General features: G+C 40.7%; 1 protein-coding gene across 2 annotated transcripts; it reads right to left on the minus strand.

Moving 5' to 3' along the window:
• Positions 1-2,840: 2,840 nt before the first annotated feature.
• On the minus strand, positions 2,841-18,326 carry VCPIP1 (valosin containing protein interacting protein 1). 2 transcript variants are annotated; one of them, XM_062489381.1, is made up of 4 exons: positions 15,481-18,326; positions 11,003-11,089; positions 9,673-9,735; positions 2,841-8,080 (listed from the first exon to the last, which is right to left on the minus strand). In XM_062489381.1, the coding sequence occupies exons 1-4, from the start codon at positions 18,167-18,169 to the stop codon at positions 7,215-7,217; spliced, it is 3,705 nt and encodes a 1,234-aa protein (XP_062345365.1). In that variant the 5' UTR covers positions 18,170-18,326; the 3' UTR covers positions 2,841-7,214. The 2 variants fall into 2 exon arrangements, with proteins under 2 accessions (XP_062345365.1, XP_062345373.1); XM_062489389.1 differs by lacking the exon at positions 9,673-9,735.
• Between the last annotated feature and the right edge of the window lie 2,170 nt (positions 18,327-20,496).

Raw genomic sequence — 20,496 nt, forward strand, 5'->3', positions numbered from 1 at the left:
TGCTTGGGCACATTTGAGCATACAAAAAGAAATAAGAGTTACTTAATTCCCCACATGTTTAAGTTAAGCTCCTGCCTTTTCTGTTTGTTTTGGCTTTTTTCTCACTGCCACAAAACCTACACCATCATGGGTAAATGGGTGGTTAGGTCTCACCCCTTCTCTCCCACGGTGTGGAAATGTGTGTGTTTGACAGCTTCTGCTCCTGGGAGAAAAGTGGACTTCAGGGAAATATCCAGATTTGGAGTGAGCCAGTGCAGCTTCCAAAGTTCCAACCATGGAGATGGAACAACATAAATCATGATTGCCCTACCGAACTACAAGGTGAACTTTTAGAAACACTGATACATCCTTACCAATCCTCTCTTCTCTCTTCTCTTCGTCTTTCTCTTTCTCTTCTCTTGAATCTCCCAGGAATCTCCCTTTGTTCCTTTCTGTGCCATATAAGGTTTCTGTGCTTGTAATAAGGTTTTCTTGTACATCAGTCTAATTTGTGTGAAATTTGTTGCCTCCTACTGTCTGAGAGGGGCAGTATAAACAGAGGACAATAAACTTGCCAAAACATCCGTGGTAAAAAGGATATAGAATCAAGGTTCAAGAGGCAGATGAAAAGCAAACAGGAAAGGCAGCCCAGCGTCAGAAGAGATCTCTTGAGGATTTGCCGAGGCAGCAGAAATGCATGTGGGAAAGGGAGAATTTAGGATCAGGAGGTAGTGTCTGGCAACTATTGCTCTACATTTACACAATATGATAATCTAAAAGAAACTTAATTTAAAAGAAAATCTTATGCACTGACTTGACAAAGTAGCCTACAAAATCAAGTTTTCTTATTCTGAAAGAAGCTGCTTGAAGCATGCCTTATGGGTTTGTAAGAATTGACTGTGCATTTCATGCAGCCAGACTCCAAAGACTGTTGGCTAATAAGAACCACAGCATCATTCAAACCTTCTTATAATTTCTGGTAACTTCCTTCCATCTGCCAGCTTTCTTTTAATTTTTCAGTTATTGAATACAAGTTTCCAAACAGCACAGAGCCAGTCCAGACCTACAGGATCACTTTAGAAGTGAAATTAGATTTGCTAGCAGCAAGACAAGCCACTAGAAGTATTATTTGCAGCGGAGTCTTTTAAAAATAGAGGTGGATAAAGTCCAAATGCAAGTCTGTGCAGCTATCTCATAATCAATGTTTTTCAGCAACAGAACAGTCTTTCTGAAACCTCTTAAAGTGCCTGAAAGTTACTGCAACAGAAGTCATTCTTACACTGAAGCCTAATTCCTCTGTGTTAATACATGTTCAGAATAACCCAGTATACTCAATTTAAGCAATCTGAGTCCAAATAATCCATTTCAAACCAGCTGCAGCAACAGGGTTTCTGCAATGTCAGCTTGGCCATCAAGTCTACTGTGAATCCAAACACCTACTTTCTTTATCCATTTCTGAGTAATAAATACTGAAAACTACACAAACCAGCAGAAGCCAACATATATCAAAACCTCTAGATCAAGCAAAACAACATGATTTCAAATAACTTTTGCAGTCAGTATAAGGTGTTTGAATTCCTTTGTAATACCAAAAGCACCTTCCCTAACTCACTACACATGCTTGGATGAATATCCAAGGTTCACTCTTACCCTGGCCCTAGGGACAAGATTGCATTTTGAGGAGTTTTAGGGTGACAGGGAGCCTGTCCACTTGCTGTGGACATGCATAAGAAAAAAAATGAGACAAACCAACCAAACAACAAATAAGAACCCAAACCAAACAACTCCAATACAAAATAAAAATTTAGACAGATATTAAAATGGTACAATTAATTGCAGAAGTAAAATGAAAACACTTTGAAAGCACACTAAACTTTGTTGCTTCATACATTCCGTACTCTTTTTGGCTCAGATTATAAGCACTGTATTAATAAAGATGAGCAAATTTCTATCTTAGCATTAAGCATTTAAGCTTTTCAAATACAAATCTTCTGAAGGATAACTTTCAATTCTTCGTGATATGACATGCTTTCAAAATTAACTCCGTATTTACACCTATCATTTTAAAGAATGCTTTAATGCTAGCACACTCGGAATTAAAGCCTTTCAGTAAATCCAGGAAGAAGCAACACAAGAGTTTTGCAGATGGGTTTTATGTCTTGTTTCTAGGCTCAGAAGTTTTGATTAAAGCAAATTTGTGAAACAAAGTACCACATGTAGCTGGCGGGAGAAGCATAGAGATAATTTAAATAGTTGTCAATATGTTCATCTTTGAGTATTGCCAAATTTTCAAAAGCCTAGTTCTTCCAAATGGTACTATTCATACTTGAATTATTACATGCACACATTAAAATTTTGCTTTGAAATACATTTTGGACAACGTTTCAAATCACAGGTTGCAAGGTATCTTAAATGCTGCTTTGGTTAGCATTTTTCTACATCTTCTTTGTGATAACTTCGAAGATTCAGGTCTTGAATTTTGGTCCCAAATATATGAAACACGTATGGTTTAGAAATCTCTCAAATCCAAAGGTCCTGTGTGCTCAATGAAATATTTAGAATAGGAATGAGGTAAAAAAACCCCAACTTTTCCTTAAAGAGCTTTTCTCTCAAAAAATTATTTTTAAGAACAGCCATTACAAAAGGAAAATGGATAACATCAGATTTTACTTCTCTAAGAATTGTATCAGTTTTTCAACTTCTGTACTGGTATTCATGTATGCAAATATAATGCAATTCATACGAAAAATGTAGAAATTAATGTATTTTTAACTGACTCATTTTATAGGCAAATCAACACTAATGAAACAAGCTAATGTGTGAAAGGCTAGATAAAAATTACACCTTATAAAACCAAAGCAGATGTTTTAACTTATAGTTTTAATATAGCAATCAAAGAAAATTCCAAATACTGTACAGTGAAGTGTAGTATAGTACACTATATACTGTTATAATACACTATTGTTACATTACAGATAAAAAAAAATCAAATATAATTAGTACAGCAATCACAAATAAAACAAACCAAACCTTGCTGAGTAACAGCCAGTACTGTGAAGATGGTACAGTTTCTATGCTAATTTATTAATTCAACATGTAAAGCACTTACTTTTTAAAAAGATTATTTTCTAAATATATACACTATTTTAATTCCTATTTATACACTTTAAATAGTATTCCCTCCTAAAAGTGCACTCTTTCATTTCTTGGCAATAATAATCCTCATCAAGTGTAAAATAACTCTGAAAATACCACTCTTGTTTCAACCTTTTATTGCTCAACCACAGGCATAAGGGCTCAGAGGGAATCCTGCATTCTAAAGATCTTAAGCAACTTCCTCATGAAGCTAAACTGATATCCACAAGCAAAACAAAGAAACCACTCTCTGCTGTGGCCTTTTTTAACAAAAGTATTAACTTCATATTCATATTATTATTATTTTACAAAAGCATGTAGATTCTGATATTTAAAAATAGGAGCCAAACAAATGTGGAGATAACAGTGGCATCTTCTTAAATCATTCATTTTCTATGCAATTCAGATGGAACATTATTCTCCCAACTGTGAACATACCAAGAATTTTGTTATCTGGAATTTTCAGCACATTGAAAAAGTAGCAAGCAACTCCACCAACCCTGTGACAGTGACAACAGATTCTACTTTATGAAAGATTGTAAATCAAGTATTTTGGCCTCGCAGGGTTGTTAGCACACAGCCCTGTGGCACCGTGCCTCTGTGACACTGCTAGAGCACTCTGTCAGAGGCAATGTCTAGCTTGTATTTTGCAGCCAGCACAAGACTAGTAAACTATACGGGATTCACAAAGCCAACAATGCACACAGCTGCTTTGTTTTTGTTACAACAGGGAAGACATCCCAAATACATTTCTTTGATTTCATTTGAAAATCTGCTATTTATTTTCCCTCACTGAAATGCAAACAATTCAGAGAAAAACAGCACTATCAAAAAGTCAACCTTGCTAAGCAGCCAGCCATTTGAAGTAGCAAAAGTCTTGCATTTCCCTGGAAAACTGATCTGTTCTCCCAAGGTTTCCCAAATGCTCACCAGCAATCTAGTTCATTCCCCTTTTTCTTTTTGTACTAGGTCTGTATTTTTAGTAATAATTTTTTCTTTGGGTTATACATACTAAGCCATAGTAACATTTAGGATTTTCTAATAATGTGTCTTCTTTGCCATGAGACGCAGTGTAGAAGATTGCTGGCCTTCAGACAAGAAAGTGATCAAGTTGGGCACTCAAAACCACAACCTCTTTCCACAGGCAAATTGGTAGCAAGGATTTGGGTCGGTTGCCTTTACTTTTCAAGAACAGGGCACCATTCTTGACATTTGAGAAGTCCTGCCAACACATCATCTCATCCACAATGAGCTGAAGTCTTCCCTGCCCTTGTCCCCCACCAGCATTTCCCTGACTCTAATAGGGAATTCTAACAAGCACACTGGTGCTTCTCTAGACAGGCACACAGATTTGTCTCAACTTACATTTGCATCCACTGCCAGCAACCAAATGAAACATCTGTTCCAACTTACACTTCAGTGTTCTTTATTTCACTTCTCCTGCCCAGTCACACATCTCACTGGCACATAGATGAAGTTTAGCTTCACTTGAGAGTATCAAAAGCTATCTATCCTTCTCAAAACCACTGATATTAAATGCATGAAAAAGCTACGTGAGATAAGAACACTGCAAAGAAATATGCACAATGCTGCCTTCCAGAATTCACAGCAGTGGATCTTGTGATTGACACCATTTTACCAGTCCTGTGAGACCACCTTCTTTTAGGAACTAGAGGGCTCTGATGTACATGACTTGAGTAGGCCCTAGATGATGCTAATGGTGAGTCAGAGCTATTATCTGTTTCTATGTCTATTTAGATAAGAAGGAAAATGTCAAATTACTGCTGAAATGGGAAGTGTGTCAAAACTAAACCAAGCCTTCCTCTTTACACAGTAAAAGGCACACAGACTTCTGCAGTCTTACCAGAAAGGCATGAAAGAAGTAAGCATTCTTCCTTGAAATAAGAATAATGTGCAATAAATATTTCAATTTATTTCAAACTTGAAATTCTCTCATATACACTGCTCGCTCATTATTTTTCCAGTCAAGGAAGACTTTTTTTTTCCTAAAGAAAAGGTTACAACTGTCAAAGCATTGGTTACCTGGTCTAAAATGCAAGAGATCCAAGAGATTCCTCCCCCTCAGCCTCTCCCGATTGAATTTATTTTTTCAGGAACAAGTCACTTCTAACACTGTGACAAAGCACAAGCCTCTAGTCAACATTTTCTATATAGATGTAGCCTTCAGCGAGCTAGACTGATTCATGGGAGACTAAATGTTTTCAGAAGTCATGGCAGGCTTCCAGGTGCTGCCTGTGCATCCTGTTTCCCATTGAATAAGCCCTGCCAGTTAATCAGTGCATCAGCAAGGTCAGTTCTGGCAAGCCAATTACTTCATACATTCCAAGTTTCCAAATTGCTAACTTACCAGATAACATTTTGAGATCTTAACATTTTTCATTTATTTGTGAAAATGTGATATATTTTACCTCTAAGTAGTATACGAAATCATAAAATATTTGTACCATCTACATAAAAAAGTTAACCAACAGAGGCATTTTAATTTACTTTGACAGAAAAGAAGGGCTATTCTTTAAGTGACTTACTTCATTTCAGTTCTACATACAAAAATAAATCCTTCCTCATGGGACATTTTATCATACTAATGCTTAGAACTGTTTATGTGATTATAAATGTAAAAAGTGAGGAGACTTTTCTGAATACAAACATATACAACACAAACCACATTTGTGAACTGGTAAAACCTACAAGTGACAAACACAGGCTTCAGTATTTAAATACTCTTAATTCCTTTGAAGCTGTATTAACATCTTTTCATCCATTTAATGTTCTTTTACCATGAGAAGAAGCAACAATAGTGCATTTAAATGATTATGAAGAGAGGAAGCAAAGTGCAGTATCAGAAACACATTCCATCCTCAGGGAGCAAGCACAATGGCTGCTTCTCAAAAATCAGCACTACAGGTCTGATGAACATACTACTTAAGTGGATACCAGCTCTATTATCACTGATGCAGGGAAATCTGCATCACAAACTGAAGTGAGGCTGAGAGAGGTGGGTAGTCTTTATAGACATATAGACACTGAAACAGCATGTATTCCTTGTTCTCACAGAGTAAACAGTGAGCTTCTAAAAGCTCAGTTATCACCAAATGCTTTAGGATAATGTGTGTTGGAGAGTCATTTCCTTCCAATAAATTGTTAATTTGCTCTTAAGAAGACAGTTATTTCATTTTTGCCATTTCTAACCAATGCTAGCAATCTAAGTCTTCTAAAAGAAATGGATTTGCCATTGAACATTTGCTTTTACTTGTGATTGCAAATTTCTCTCCCGTAACTGTCTTAAAAGTTGCACAACCACCTGACCAGTTTGGTATTTGGGTGGAAATAAAGACATGTTACCAACAGAGCACCAAAATGGTTGTGTTGTCTCAGACAGCCATGCATAACCACAGCACATTCAAGGCATCTTCATCATATGCTGTGTGGCCTTTTTTTCTAGCTTGCTTTCTAACTGGCAATAAGAGAACTTAGACTTTAGTTTCCTAAAGTTACACTTATTTCAAGATTTGAGAGGAAGATATGAATGAAAAAGTTATTAAATTGGAGAAGTGCCAGCAAAATGTAATTAAAAGTACTGTATATGCTGCATTATCAAATTGAGCAGAAGTTTAGTTTCAGTTACTTTTTGAAATTTATGTATAACTTATTATAATAGTGTCTTGTTTTATTGGAATTAAGTACCTGGGACAGAATTAACTTTGTCATGTTTCTAGTTTTGCCTGTTCTAGCCCTTCCAGTAACCTTAAGCTAGCATGGTTAAGACCCTTGCATGGGCTTAAATTTTAAGACTTTCAAGAAATTAAAAATTACAAAGAATTTTCAAGAACCCACATGTACAGCAGATATTTATCTCAGTGCATTTCCTAATAACTAATTTACAGGTAACAGAGCCAGCCTGGGCAGCAGTATGGTAATATTGAAAGCTATTGCCAATCACATGCTTATCATGCACTGAATAAGATGATATAGTCTTTGACATACATACAAGATTTAATAACTAATCACTTTGTGTGGCCCAGCCAATAAACATTACATTTGAACAGTAATTTCTTCTACCCTTATTAGATTTTAACCTATCAAGAGTGATCCATTGGCTCAGTTGCATTAGTGATTCCTGCATCTTGACTATCCATCTCCTCAAGCTCCTCAACAGAATTTCCCTTTTGTGCTTTAGACCTTGCAGGGAATGTTCCCACAGAATTCACCATGTTACCATCAGCTGATTCAGTATTCAAGTGTTCAGTACCAACTGGTGCAGAGAATGATTCGGGTAAGGCAGCCTGAAAGCTCCCAGTTTTAGCAGTTGAACTCACTGCCTCTACTTTTCTTTGAGATACATCAACTGATGCTGACTGCTCTGTATTCTGATCCCGCAAATGTCTATCCATTGAAGCCTGAATAGAAGAGACCATTTCCTGCAACTTTTTTCTCTGTGCCTCAATCAAAGTGGGGTCAAGCTGCCTGCTGTCTCTCATTGTCACAACTCCTGGAGCAATTCGAATAAGCTCACTGTTACCAGAAGCAGCTGTGAATACAGAAGGCTCAATTTTAGCAGAAGGACTGAAGTCCGTTTCTGTGCTATGCTTTCTTAAAAGTGGTGTTTCCCTGGCTCTTTGATCATGTTGTTGACTACTAGATGCAGTTCCTAGGGAATGACCCTTTCCTTGAAATGCAGTTATGTTATGTAGTTGTTCAGATTTCTTTTTCACTACTCCACCACTACCCAGCTTCAGCATTCCATGTGAAGGACTTGCTTCCCTGCTTCTTGTAGCTTCTGCTCGCACTTGACTTAAGGCCTCTTTGACCAGCTCTTCAACATCAGGACCGATCGGGAAGTGCCCAGCAGCATCCACACACAGCTCTAATCTGTCTTCTGCTGCATTGTACACAAAGTTTTTACCAGGCAGATGTGGAAAAGTGCAGTGCTTGCCATCAGCCAAACCTATAAAGACAGGAGAAATTATTCAAAGTGCTAACATATTTTAAGGCATGCTCTGAACACACAGTAATTACTGTATTTAAATTTACTGAACCAAGTATATAAAATCAAACACTGAAAATTACTACTGTGGGAGAAAAAACTTTTATGGCTTTTATGCCATATGACAACAACCACAGTATGCTGCAAAGATGCTGCTGCTTTCCATGATGACTCTGATGAATAGACAATTACAAAATGAAATAACCACACCGCTATGACTTGCAGTTCTGTGTTTGCAGTAATGCAAAACAAATCAAACCCCATCACTACCACCACCCCACACCCCCAAAACTACACAAAACCAAACCATCAAAAAATCAAAACCAGAAAACTGACAAGGAGAACATTTCAAAACACAATCTGGAGAAATACTATTTAAGACTACTTCCATACTAGTTAGAACTGTAGTAGGATTTCTGGTTGTCTAACTGCTGCTAAACCTGAGGATTTTCAAATTTGCTATTTTGTCTCCTCTGAGAGGAAGTGTTGCTAGATTAACAGAAGTGTTTCAAGTTTACTGTACTTAGTAGTCCTGGAGATTATAACTATTGACCTTTACGAAACAAACATAAGGGATAATATTTTTGATCTGCTGTTTGTTTAATTGTCCCACTTAGAATTTGACCAATCTGTTAAAACTGAAAGTTCACTAGGTAATTTCAAGTTCTGAAGTTTGTGTGCCAAAAATGAACAACATTGATTTTTTATAGTTTATCATCGTAAAACACAAAATAACTTTTTCAACTCTGTCAATGCAGGCTGTAGTAAAAGCAGTAAGGTATCACTTCAGTGATGGTGGCTTTCTGTGAGTTAAAAGCTATCTGCAGATGAAAACTTGGCTGCAACCATTCTCTCCACTTTAGTTCCATCAGCTATGCATGGAGAGCTACAATGAAAACAACACAGCTTAAAAGATGCCAGGAACAGGTAAACTGTCAGGATTTTTCCTCTCATTCTCAAAATTCTTGAAGAAAACCACCAGAAATTATTCAGAAGGGAAGAAAACACAAGAAGCAAATTCTATTTCTGTGTTACCAAACACAGTGCTTTCAAAATTAGTATTTTGGGCAGCAGTGGAAAAGGTCATTCAATAACTTGTAAGTTATTAAATTTGTTTTATACTAATGAACCTACTGATCAATTTCACTCATACTCCACAGCTTCTGATTCACAAGTGCACAGTTGCAGAGGACCTACACAGAAGATTTTATTCCGAGAGCTTCAGACATGTAGCTTCTTTCTTTAAATATCCTTGGGAACCAATAACCAAACAGGCAAAATGCAGAACAAAATTCAACCTCAAACACCTACCTGTTCTTAGCCTGAAAAAACATATTTTAAGCACCTAATTTAGCAGCTCAATTCTCATATGCAAAAGAGGGAACTGTAACAATTCCTATGATTGACCAAAACTGCCTCTGAAACTGTAATCCCAAAATCTCAAAGTAAGATCTTAAACAAGATCTATTAAATCAAGTTTTCATTGATTAACAGTACCTACAGTTGACAGACAGCTTTGTTCCAAAGGTATGATAGGTGCATTATTACATTACCTGAAAGATTACAAATAGGTAAGCAGCTTCTTAAAGTAGAAAGATGAGTCAGATTGTTGCACACTGGAATTGTAAAAGTGTGCTAATGCTGAAACAGGAATTGTACCAACCAGGACAGTCCATATTTGAAATTATTGCACTTCTTTGTATGCAGGCATTTTACACTATTATCTCCTACAGCCTTATTTCTTACACAGTAAGCTAGGGAAAATGGCTTTTAAGTCAGACATTTTCTGTGAGTTGGGTTAAAATTCCTTGGATTCATTTCAGGCTTTCAAATCTGGCTAGCCATTAATAGGTCAAAAATATCCTTCCATCAGGCACTGTTTAAGCTGATTCACTTTCCACAAACAATACACCACTCGTTACTGTACAAGCACAGTAAGCAGAAGGAAAACTAAAAGGAAACAGATCTGATAAAATACACTGGCATGCTAACTCTATAATCTAGGTTAATAATTCAGTGAGTGGTAGTGAGCATTGAGTACATCACACATTTTAATTTATTTCCAGAAATAAGTAAGATAAGGTTGATAAAACTGCCTAAGAAAAAATCAGACAGCAAGCAAGCAGCAAAGGAACCATTATACTGCTGAAACCACAAAAGCTAAACTGTGAATCCAAAGATTTCATCAAGAAAATAAACTTAGAGAGAAAATAACTCCTCAGTACTTTCTTCTCTAAATAAACAGCTGTTATTCTTTGTAGACAGTATTTGTAAAGCCACCTAAAAATCAAATATACTCTACTTGCTTGGTTATTCTGTACAGAGCCCAAGATACAGTATTCACCAATTCAAGGAGACAGTTTTGCTTTTGAACAATAATCTTAGGAATATGAAAAACAAATTTAACCAATTGTTTAAATTTAAAACATGCAGTACCCCACATAAAATATCTACTAAGAAGCACACAAGAAAGGTAAACCCCTTATCCAGTAAGTGTCTTAAATTATCAGGAGTAAGTTCCATGCTTTTCTTGTTCGATCTTTACAGGAGAAAAAAAAATAAGAAAACAAAAAAAAAAAAAAAAAAAGTTTAATTTTTTTGGTCATACTGTCATTAAAAAAATTAAAAAAAGAGTTGTTTGTACAATTCAGGAAGTGGAAATTTCAGAAGAGAAGAGGTTTAAGTTCAATGAAATAGGTTTAGGCAGATTTCTTAGTCTGTCTGAGGGAGCATTAGGAGTTCTCCAATATTGTAAGAATGAAAATTTAGCATAGTAATAGAATTAAAAAAATGTTTACACTTACAAGTGACTCAATACCAACTTACAAATTTCAGGATTTGGAATGAAGGAAGGAAGGAATAAAACCAAAGCCAAAAAAATACCTGTTGTTTTCTTCATTATGCTGTAGAATACTCCACCCTGCTGAAACAACTGTGGAAGCCCCTTTGCGTAAGACCAAACATCTTCTCCTGCAAAAATCAAATACAAACATTATAATTAAACTGTTGTATTTTCACATTATAGACAATGGCTGAAAATGTAACTCCTTAAATCAAAAGTTGAGTGCTTGCTCTCTTCTATGCAATTCAGAATTTGAATTTTTATTGTAAATGCACAGAACAGGAGCCTGGGACACTGAAAGACTTTCAGAAAAACATACCACTGTCTGCAGTCAAATATCCTACATGTTCTAGTACAAAGTTTTCCAAATTTGATTTGATCCAAGATGCAGCTCCTGGTTCTTTTCCAGGCCCTGAACATGAGTCTCCATTCCCTTCCTACCTCTGCTTTCAACATTAAACTAGGAAATTACTAACACACTTCTGAAATTCAAGCACATAACCTTGCTAATTAAAACTTGAATGCTACATCTCTACACCTTCTCAAAAATCAGAGCTCAATTTCACAGCTGCCACACAGCAGACTTACTACTGCAGCTGAGACACAAATGTCCACCCAGGCAGCTGCACAGAAGCTGTGTCTGTACCTTGCTTTTCTTGAGTTAGAAGCAAAATACCAACCATGAGGCCCCTGAAATGCTGTATAACCAGCATTTCCCAACAATGCCAAAAATGGCATTGAAATGTGACAACTTTAAATGCCATGGAGAGAAAAAAAAACCCAACCTAGACTACTTAAGGAAAGGAATATAAAGAACAGAAAAAAATGGTTACAGTGATGGAATATCAGTGACCTAACAGCACCTGCTCAATCAGTTCACATCTGCATTTTGCCTATACCCTTTTCCTTATTTTGCTAACCACTTACCTGCTTCAAAGAAGTGACATGTGCTGCAGCTGTCTAAGCAGTACAAACAGAAAGTTCTGAAAAATTCCATTCTCCTGATGCAGAAACAACTACTGTGCATACTCATTTTCAGAAAAAAAAATCCCACTTTCCATCAAACATTCAGGGAATATAAAAAGATATTTTAGATAGAAATTATCCCCTTCTGTAGAGACTGAAATCTCAGTAACCACATGTCTCAAATTTCTGTTAAGACTAAAAAGTGTACAACTTCAACTATAGTTAACTGGTTGTACTACTTGGATAGAGATAGCTGCAAGGTGTGAGGCTGTAAAACATAACCTACCAATACGTCTTTGCTTGTTGTTGTAAGGAAAATAAAAGCACAGGAGGCACAGGACTCTGTATGCTTTCCTGCTCATCTGCTCCCCCACAACTGTCACTCACCTCCCCACTCCAGGCATTACTCAAGCCCCCATTGTCTTTACAAAAATATAGTTGCTGTGGGCATGATTTTTCAAGCCTTGCACAAGGGAAGCATCACTGTTTAGACAACCTTTTATGCAATACTAACAAGTACTATATGCAGGAAAGCACGGGGAACAGGCTCACAATACAAAAGCATCAGCCACTGAAAGAAATACAAACTAATGACACTGTTTTGACAGACATCTCTCACTGGAAGACCAAAAAAGACCACAGTTACAACTGGACTTTCCCAGATCAGAGGAACTAGTGTGTGTGACTCAACTAAACTACATTTGAGGTTTGAACATTTTTGTTGTTAGTTGAGCTTTACCATTTGTTTTGGATTTGTTTGCCATGGTGCCGAGATGTTTATAGGTCACAAGTTAATTTGGACGATCACTTACTTAGATAAAAAACTCCCTCAAAACACTACATTTATCAAACAGATTATACTGTTCCTACTCCAATACACATTTCCCCAGACCAGATCCCAACCCAGAACATTAAGGTATGGGAACAAATCAAGACTGTCCTACCCACAAACAGGCCTTGCTCACTGGTGCAAGTTAGCCTGCAGCTGCTGCAAGCCCAGGACTGTCACTTCAGACAGCAGAGAGAACAAAGCGCAACACAATTAAAAAACTCAATTGATAAACATATGTTACAGGGAAGTACAGCTGGCTTCAAAGCAAGCTGTTTAATTCCAAGAAAATCCTGTTATCAAATAATACATTAAATTTAAACCTGGCTATTTTGATTCCTTGTGTATGGATGAATTCATCAATGAAAAACAAGCCAATCAAAATAAATTCATATATGGCTTGCACATATTCAGAGTGCCTCTGCATGAGTGTAATTAAACCTAAAATATAATGTTTTAAATATGCTAACGCAAAACTCCAATTCCTTTAGTAAATTCCCTATAGAATTCTGTATTTTGAGCTAAACTAAAAAAAAGAAGAGAAAGCTTTTAAAAAAATCACTCATAATATGTTAATTGGTCCAGGAATTACAGTATTTAATTTCCCAGGGCTTTTTTAAAAATTATATACAGAAAAATTAAAGAACATGATCTAAAATTCCAGTAAGTAGCTGAGACCAGAAAAGAAAATTTTTAGTAGCTGAAATAAGAAAATATTTCAGCCTACAGGAGACTCTGCATGAAAGAAAATGCTTTAAGCATACAGAATGAATAATTATAGATGTTTGAAGACACACTTCCACTATGGGCATTAGGGAAAAGTGTGTCTGGCCTAATGAGCTACCTCAACAGCATCACCCCTCTACACATTCTAATCTCACTGTATTACAGGAACGATTTTAGCAGAACAAAGTTACAAAGCTGGCTCTCAAACCTTTACAGCAGTTTTTAGCAGTACAGAAATCTTGTTGAGAAAAAACAAGGCTTCTTGTCCCAAAAAGGCTGAATATGCCACCTTGAGGAACTGCCACCCTTAGAAAGTGCAAGGACTTAGGAAGTTTGTTAATCTGTTGAAAAATCACAATTGTGAACAGTCTAGTAACTAGATTTGTCCCACAAGTATTTTTTTAAAGGAAAATGAAGATCCAATGAGAAAAGCAATTATACAATAATAGCATCTTATTCAGTAGCTGCATAAGGTTTTGTAACTGGTTGGTTTATCACCTGCTGCTGCTTTTACTTGTATTAGTAATGCACAATAAATGCAGCCAGAGAAGAGTGAGGTAAATTCTATTCTAACTGGCACTCTTAAAGCAGAATCTAACAGTAGTGATGTCAAAGACAAAAAGTCATTACTGCATACAAGATCAGCTCACAGTTTATGGGTAAGCACCTGTAAAATAATGACACACCTTTATGCTCAAGTAACCAACGTATTTTTAAAGCATGCCAAAGTTTTTTGAAGTCAGTAACTATACTTCCAGCAGTATTTCCTGCAGACAAGGAAAGCACTCTTTTAAGCTCTAGCTCAAAATTAAGACAACTTTTAAACCTAACTTTTTCCTGCACTTTGGAACTGGGGTGTAAATGTCAGTGTGATGAGGTGAGTAATGATTCAGCACACTATCTTGTAAAAGAGACAGGAGTAAACAGTCACACTTGGAAAAGAATCAAAGTTCTGCTTGATGAACTTCTGACATACCACTCTGCGATTACGTAATTGTTTCGTTTCTGAAACATCACATGCTTTAGCCACACCAAATCCCTCCAGCAAAAGAGAAGGCTCCCACAAAAAAAAAAACAAAACCTGTAAACATGACTATTCAACTGGTTTGTACAGCTGAATGTATGATAATTACAGTTGTACTTCCTGCCAGAAAGCAGCAAGAACTGTGAAACCTGATGAACAAAATACACAAACAGGGGTCCAAGTCTCCTGAGTTGAAAAAGGAAAATAAAAAACACAGACACTTGAGAAAAGTCCTTTTGTCTGAAATTATTCACACTCAGATTTACATGACTGATAATTTATAAGTATAGCTTTGCAACCCTATATCCAACCTCTGGAATTGAGATCCATGTTTAGATTACTTCAGTTTCTGCTTCTGTTTATATTCTGAAATATTACTTTTCTCAGCTCTTTAAAAATGCCAGATCTTCATTTAAAACTGACAGACTACCTACAGAGAAAATGTCAAGCTGATTTGACTTAAACCAAGACAACTCCTTGTGGGGCCAAATGTCAGGATTTAATCTTACTACATAGGTGAAAATTTGTTCCTCAAACTTCCAATGAGCACACACTCAGCATCCCTTTCTCACCTCTGTTCTGAATTTATTTCCTGAAACCCGAGGGAAATGTTGGGAAAAAAAACTCTGTAGCTTTCATACATACAAAATGTGTGCCTGATGAGAGGCAGGAAAAACAGAGACAAGACAGCAGAAGCAAGGCAATCACCTCTAAACTGCAATTTTAAAAAGAGGACTTTATAGCAAAGGAAGAACAAGTATCTCATATATCTCATATATACACCTCTAAACGTCACTGACAGTATATTAAATGTTCTTCTAAGAAAGGAATAAGGGAATTTACCTGATTAGCCATGATTTAAGAAAAAGGGAAATGTGTATGTAACTACTGTTTGCAACATGTTATCTTCTACTTAAAAACAAAATTTTGAAGAAAAAACAAAATTTTGAAGAATAACACCAAGTCAGCCTTACCCATGAGGGTTGCCAGAAGACAGAGCGAATACATCTCCTTGTCAACTTGCTCTTGCAGGTCCTTTGATGAGATCTTACTGGTCACAGCAACATCTTCGTGCTTCACAGCATGGGCCGAGTGTGCTGAGGCAGCCTGCCTGCCTTCTTCCTTGCCCTTCAGGATTTCTATGGCAATCCTGTCACCGTGCTGCAAAGGAACGGGCTCGTTTTCCATGCCTTCTTTGGGAGGCAGAAGCTCTTTTGGAGGAAAGCCGTAGCGAATACATTGCAAATACGGGGGAATATTAAATTCTCTTGCTATGCCTTCCTGGAGCTCCAAGAAGGTAGTAGTGCACTTCAAGGTAAGCATCGACTGCCTCCCATCATTGGTGGTTATTCGAATTTTCTTCTCTTTTGCAGATGTTGGAGAATACGGGGTTTTGGTTGGTGTAGCAGGTGCAGATGAGGGCCCCTCACGAACAGCCCCAGGAGAAGCAGTCCTGGGCTGCCCTTTATGCTCTTGTTTCAATTTTTCACTTTTCCGTTTCTGCATTACAGAAGCCTGGTCCGCAATGTTCTGCTGAATAGTTCTTTCAGCTTTGCTCATGTTCAACTCCTCCTTGTGCAAAGTTTTAGTCTTCTGACCAGTCAAAATGATCTTGGTTGGAAGTTGCGACTCTACTTCTTGTCCTTGCTGTACATCATCAGCTCTTTGGGCGTGAGCACCATCGATATTTACAGGGGTATAATCATCAGGGTTCTTTTTGGCAGTCTGGTGCAGTATTGTGTTGACAACTTTCTGCACAAGAATCTCACTACCAAATTCACCAGGGAAGTGCTTGGTAACAAGTTTCATGGCGACATCATACACGTTGCTGTTCAAAGAGGTGTCACTTTCATACTGGAACCAGTAGACAGTCTCTCTCACCACTCTTCCACCCCACTCTAGAGTTATAGGAAAAGCTTCAGGCAGATTGTCATATTCTTTACCTTCCCAGTAATGCTTGAATCCACAGCCACATTTGCCACCTGAAGACCTAGTATTAGTTCTGTCTCCATCAATATACAAAACAGACCCATCTTCTCTGACACGACGCATTAAGTTACCGTGGCACCAGTTACAAACAGTCAAATTACTCAGGCCATAGTCTGGTACCAGCACATCCTTCACGGGGTTGTAAGAACATACCAAACTGTTGAGGGGAAAACTGTAATTTTTGTCAGGCCTTAGCTGGCCATGAGTACTTTTTGCCAGGTTATACAGCTTTCCCCCAGGAGCCAGCCACTCAGGGGGAACGTGATGCTCTGAAAGAGCCCCACAGATGAGGCACCTGTGAAGGCGGTTGTCCATCACTGCTTTTTTGGCAGCTGCAGTGACCTCTTCGGGCTGGACCCCTATTACACCAGTCCTTCTGTAGAAATATTGATGTACATCAGCTACAAGACTGGGGTGGATCCCATGTTTACTCATGAAAACCTCCTCCATTGCAGCAACAAGCCTCATCAAGTACTTATCCTGCAAACTTCTGTCTCCTCCAATAATACAACCACCGTCCTCCTCTAACATGATGTACTTTTTGATGAGGTCTTGAGGAACTCCCCAGGCTTTAGGAAGCAGCTTCCTAGGCAGCTTAGGTAAAGCAGCACCTTTTATTCCAACCAGAGGAATATAATGGTTACGTCCTGAGCTACTCCACGCAATACAGATTGGCTTGTTCAACATGCCATCTTTCCCCATGCATTTTTCCAGAGGTATGAGACCAGGGAGAAATGTCGCTGAATAGTCTCCAGAGCTTCGCATTCCACTCAGGGAGTCTAACAGGATGATAGGCCGGTGAAGCACATTGGCCAGGCCAAAGATGTGAATATTCCTAAGGCCCATTGGCACACCTTCTGGAGGAACAAACAAAGGGTCACATTCATTGATAATATCCTCCCACTCTGCAGCATCAATAAAGTCATGGAAAAGTGCCTTGTAGTGGCTTAGATTCTCCTCAAAATGCTTCTTTAGATTCTCTCGGAGAGCATGCCAGAATAGTTCCCTGCCAACGAGCGCTCTTGAGACTGCATGGACAAGGCAGTGGCCATCTCCATCCACGTGGACAGGAATGAGGCACTCTTGACTGTTGTTGGCCTTCTTGATGTCCTCCAGGGTGTCGTGCAGGTAGATGAGGCTGCCGGAGCGGTCCTTCCCATAACCCATGGTTTCAACGTGCTCCGGCTCGATGAGGAAGGCGCGGTCGCCCAGGAGGGAGCAGTCAAAGATGTCTCCCTGGTTCATCTCCGTGAGGAGCTTGGCTTTGCCAGTCTGCTTGTCCATCCCATAGCGGGCCAGGATGGGAGCCAGAAGCTTGCAGTGGTAGTTGGAGAGGCCATTGACTTTGACGAGCTCAGTGTTCCTGCGGGGAGGGCCGGCGCCGCTGACGCCCAGCAGCGCATTCCGCAGCAGGTTGTGCAGCACCAGGTCGGGGTCCGTCACCTCCTCCACGGCCAGCAGCTGCCGCTGCTCGTGGCGCCGCCCGCAGTCCGTGCACTCGATGCTGCCGCTGCCCTGCGGCCCGTGCGCCGGAAAAAACAGCCGCGCCTGGCATTTGGGATCGGGGCAGGTACCCGAGAAGATGCGCCGGTCTCGCTTCTTGGAGGCGGACGGAGGCGGCGGCTGCGGCTGCTGCTGAGGGGACGGCGGCGGCGGCTGCTGGGGCTGGGACATCGCTCCGCTCAGCTGCGCCCGGGCTTCACCCGGCACCCGCTCCTCCGCCACCCTCACAGGCGCATTCCCTGCGCGCCGGACAACGACCGCCGCCTCTCAGACGCCGCCGTTGCCGGTACTGCCCGTGCGGTACCGAACGCCGCCCGCCACCCCCCGCCCGACGCGGAAGCCACCGCCGCTCTCACCGCCCCTCGGCCGCCTCAGTGCCCGCAGCGCCGCGGCCTCGCGCACTTCCACGCCGGCGGCGCACGCGCGGCGCCGCGGGGGCGGACGGGAGCGATAGTTTCTTTCGCCGCCAAGCCGCGGTGTAAGGAAGGGATGTATGTGCCGAGAGAAGACTACACAGACCGTGATGCCACGCGGCGGAGAGAGGGAGGGCGAGGGCGGGGCGAGCCCCGGCGGGGTTGCTGGGAAGAGTAGTCCGCGGACGGATGGGCTGGGAGGGACGCGCAGGGCACTCGGCAGCGCTTGTTGCGCTTCCTGCGGGAGCGCTGGGGGTGGCGGTAGGGTGTGAGGTAACACCCCACGTGCACATTCCTGCTCTGTCTCGCTCGGGTGTTGGTCTGAGGTGACACCCCACGTGTAAATTCCCCTTTGCGCCTCTCGGGTGCTGATTTGAGGCGACACTACGTATATCCCTGCTCTGCCCCCTTCGGGAGCGGGTCCGAGGTGGCCACCCCGCGTGTACATCCCTCCTCTGCCCCCTCGCCCCCCGCCCGCTCACGCCCCGCAGGACCACCGCAGCGAGGCTCCCTCCCGCGTCACCTGTCCCCCGGGGCGGGCTCCGGGAGCGGGAGGCTGCTCAGATCCAACAGGCTGCTGCCGGCAAGGGGCTGACAGCAAGGGACAGGGCGGGGCCGGCCCCGGCCTCAGCCTTCCCCTCAGCAGTGCCGCTGAAGGAGAATCGGAGGGCTCCCGAGGGCTCCCCGGGCACGGCGGTTTCCAAAAGCACGGCAAGCAACGTGTCCTGCCAGGCAGAATGTCCTGCCAGGCAGCCTTGCCTGTAGGCGCGGGCACACGGGCTCTGACCCCCGGCTCTGCCCCACAGGCACCGCAGCCAGGCCCGGGCGGCGCCGGCTGGGCTGGGGCCGCCCTTGGAGCTCCACGGGGCGTCTGGAGCTCAGCACCGCCGTGCCGGGGTTTCGATTTCCGAGGAGCCGCGCCAGGCTGCCGGTCCCGGGGGTGAGCTATCGAGCCGAGGTGTTCCCCGGCTGCCGGCTGCTGATAGCGACAAGACAAGGCTCAAGACGACGAGAGAGCGAGCTGTTAACACGAGTGATCCCTCCAGCTGGTGCTACGCAAGGAGATAATGAGGGAACGGAGCTGGCGTTTACGTTATCTCCAGCGGCCGTCTGAAATGGTACTTTTGCCAAAATGAAATGGAATAATGTTCACAACTTCCAACCTAATTACAGTGGGCTGGCAGCGTATTCATGTGGAGATCTCAAGGAAGGATACTGTCAGCAAACGGAGGAGTTAAGCTCTCTGAAAGCTATTCCAGATAGAGATTCATCCTTCAACTAAGGAAAACAAAAGCTGAATGTCGGAGGACAAGGGAGAACCCCACAGGGTTATTTCCAAGTACCAGTGACATACCACTATGAACACAAGGAAAAAAAAAATACCACTTCCTCCCTCCTCCATCACCCTTGTTCTACTAAACATCTGGAATTTACATCCCAAGGCCTCACCTATTCTATAGTCACTCAAGTGATCTAAAATCAGAATAGAAATCATAGAGTTGTATTAGAGAGATAGTATTGTGCTTGTAATTTCCAATACAAAGGGCATGTTTCATTTTCATTATTCCATGAAAAGTAATTTATGCGTCTGACATTTAAATTATAAAGATTCAGATGATTAATACATACAGAAAAAATCTGTTTCTGTGCTTTATCACAGGCTTAAGGGAAAAAATGGCTCCGGGCCTGGCCCTGTGACAGGCTGAGCACTGCCACCTTCCAGTGACAGCAACTGAGCTGTGCATGCTCATTCCCTTTCAGCTTCAGTACTTTGTCAAACACAGAAAATATGTGTCTTTGTGTGTGTGTAAATATATAATGCATGTATTCCACAGTGTCTTTTTTATGTGATCTTTTAAAATATGTGGCAGGTTTGAAGAAGAAACAAGGAAAATTATGAGACAGATTTTTCATTCTTGCCTGCTAATACTTTTTAATGTGTATGACAGTAAGGTAAGCAGCATCACCAGCTCCACAATCCTGCCAATGTGCCTTGTACTTGGGGATAAATCAGCAGTCTGTGCCCATTCATTCCTTAGTCTCCCCTTCATAAGTAGCAGGAACGCAGTAAAAATGCAAATAGGG

Source organism: Cinclus cinclus, chromosome 1 (genome assembly GCF_963662255.1).
Source record: "Cinclus cinclus chromosome 1, bCinCin1.1, whole genome shotgun sequence".
Classification (NCBI taxonomy): domain Eukaryota; kingdom Metazoa; phylum Chordata; class Aves; order Passeriformes; family Cinclidae; genus Cinclus; species Cinclus cinclus.

Excerpts from the sequence above, each read along its gene's own strand:
- VCPIP1 (XM_062489381.1), bottom strand. The coding sequence starts at position 18,169 with ATGTCCCAGCCCCAGCAGCCGCCGCCGCCGTCCCCTCAGCAGCAGCCG. Across the intron at positions 9,736-11,002 it reads CATAATGAAGAAAACAACAG|TGTGCAACAATCTGACTCAT; the intron begins GTATTTTTTTGG and ends TTACAATTCCAG. Across the intron at positions 8,081-9,672 it reads ACCTATTTGTAATCTTTCAG|GTTTGGCTGATGGCAAGCAC; the intron begins GTAATGTAATAA and ends CTGTCTTTATAG.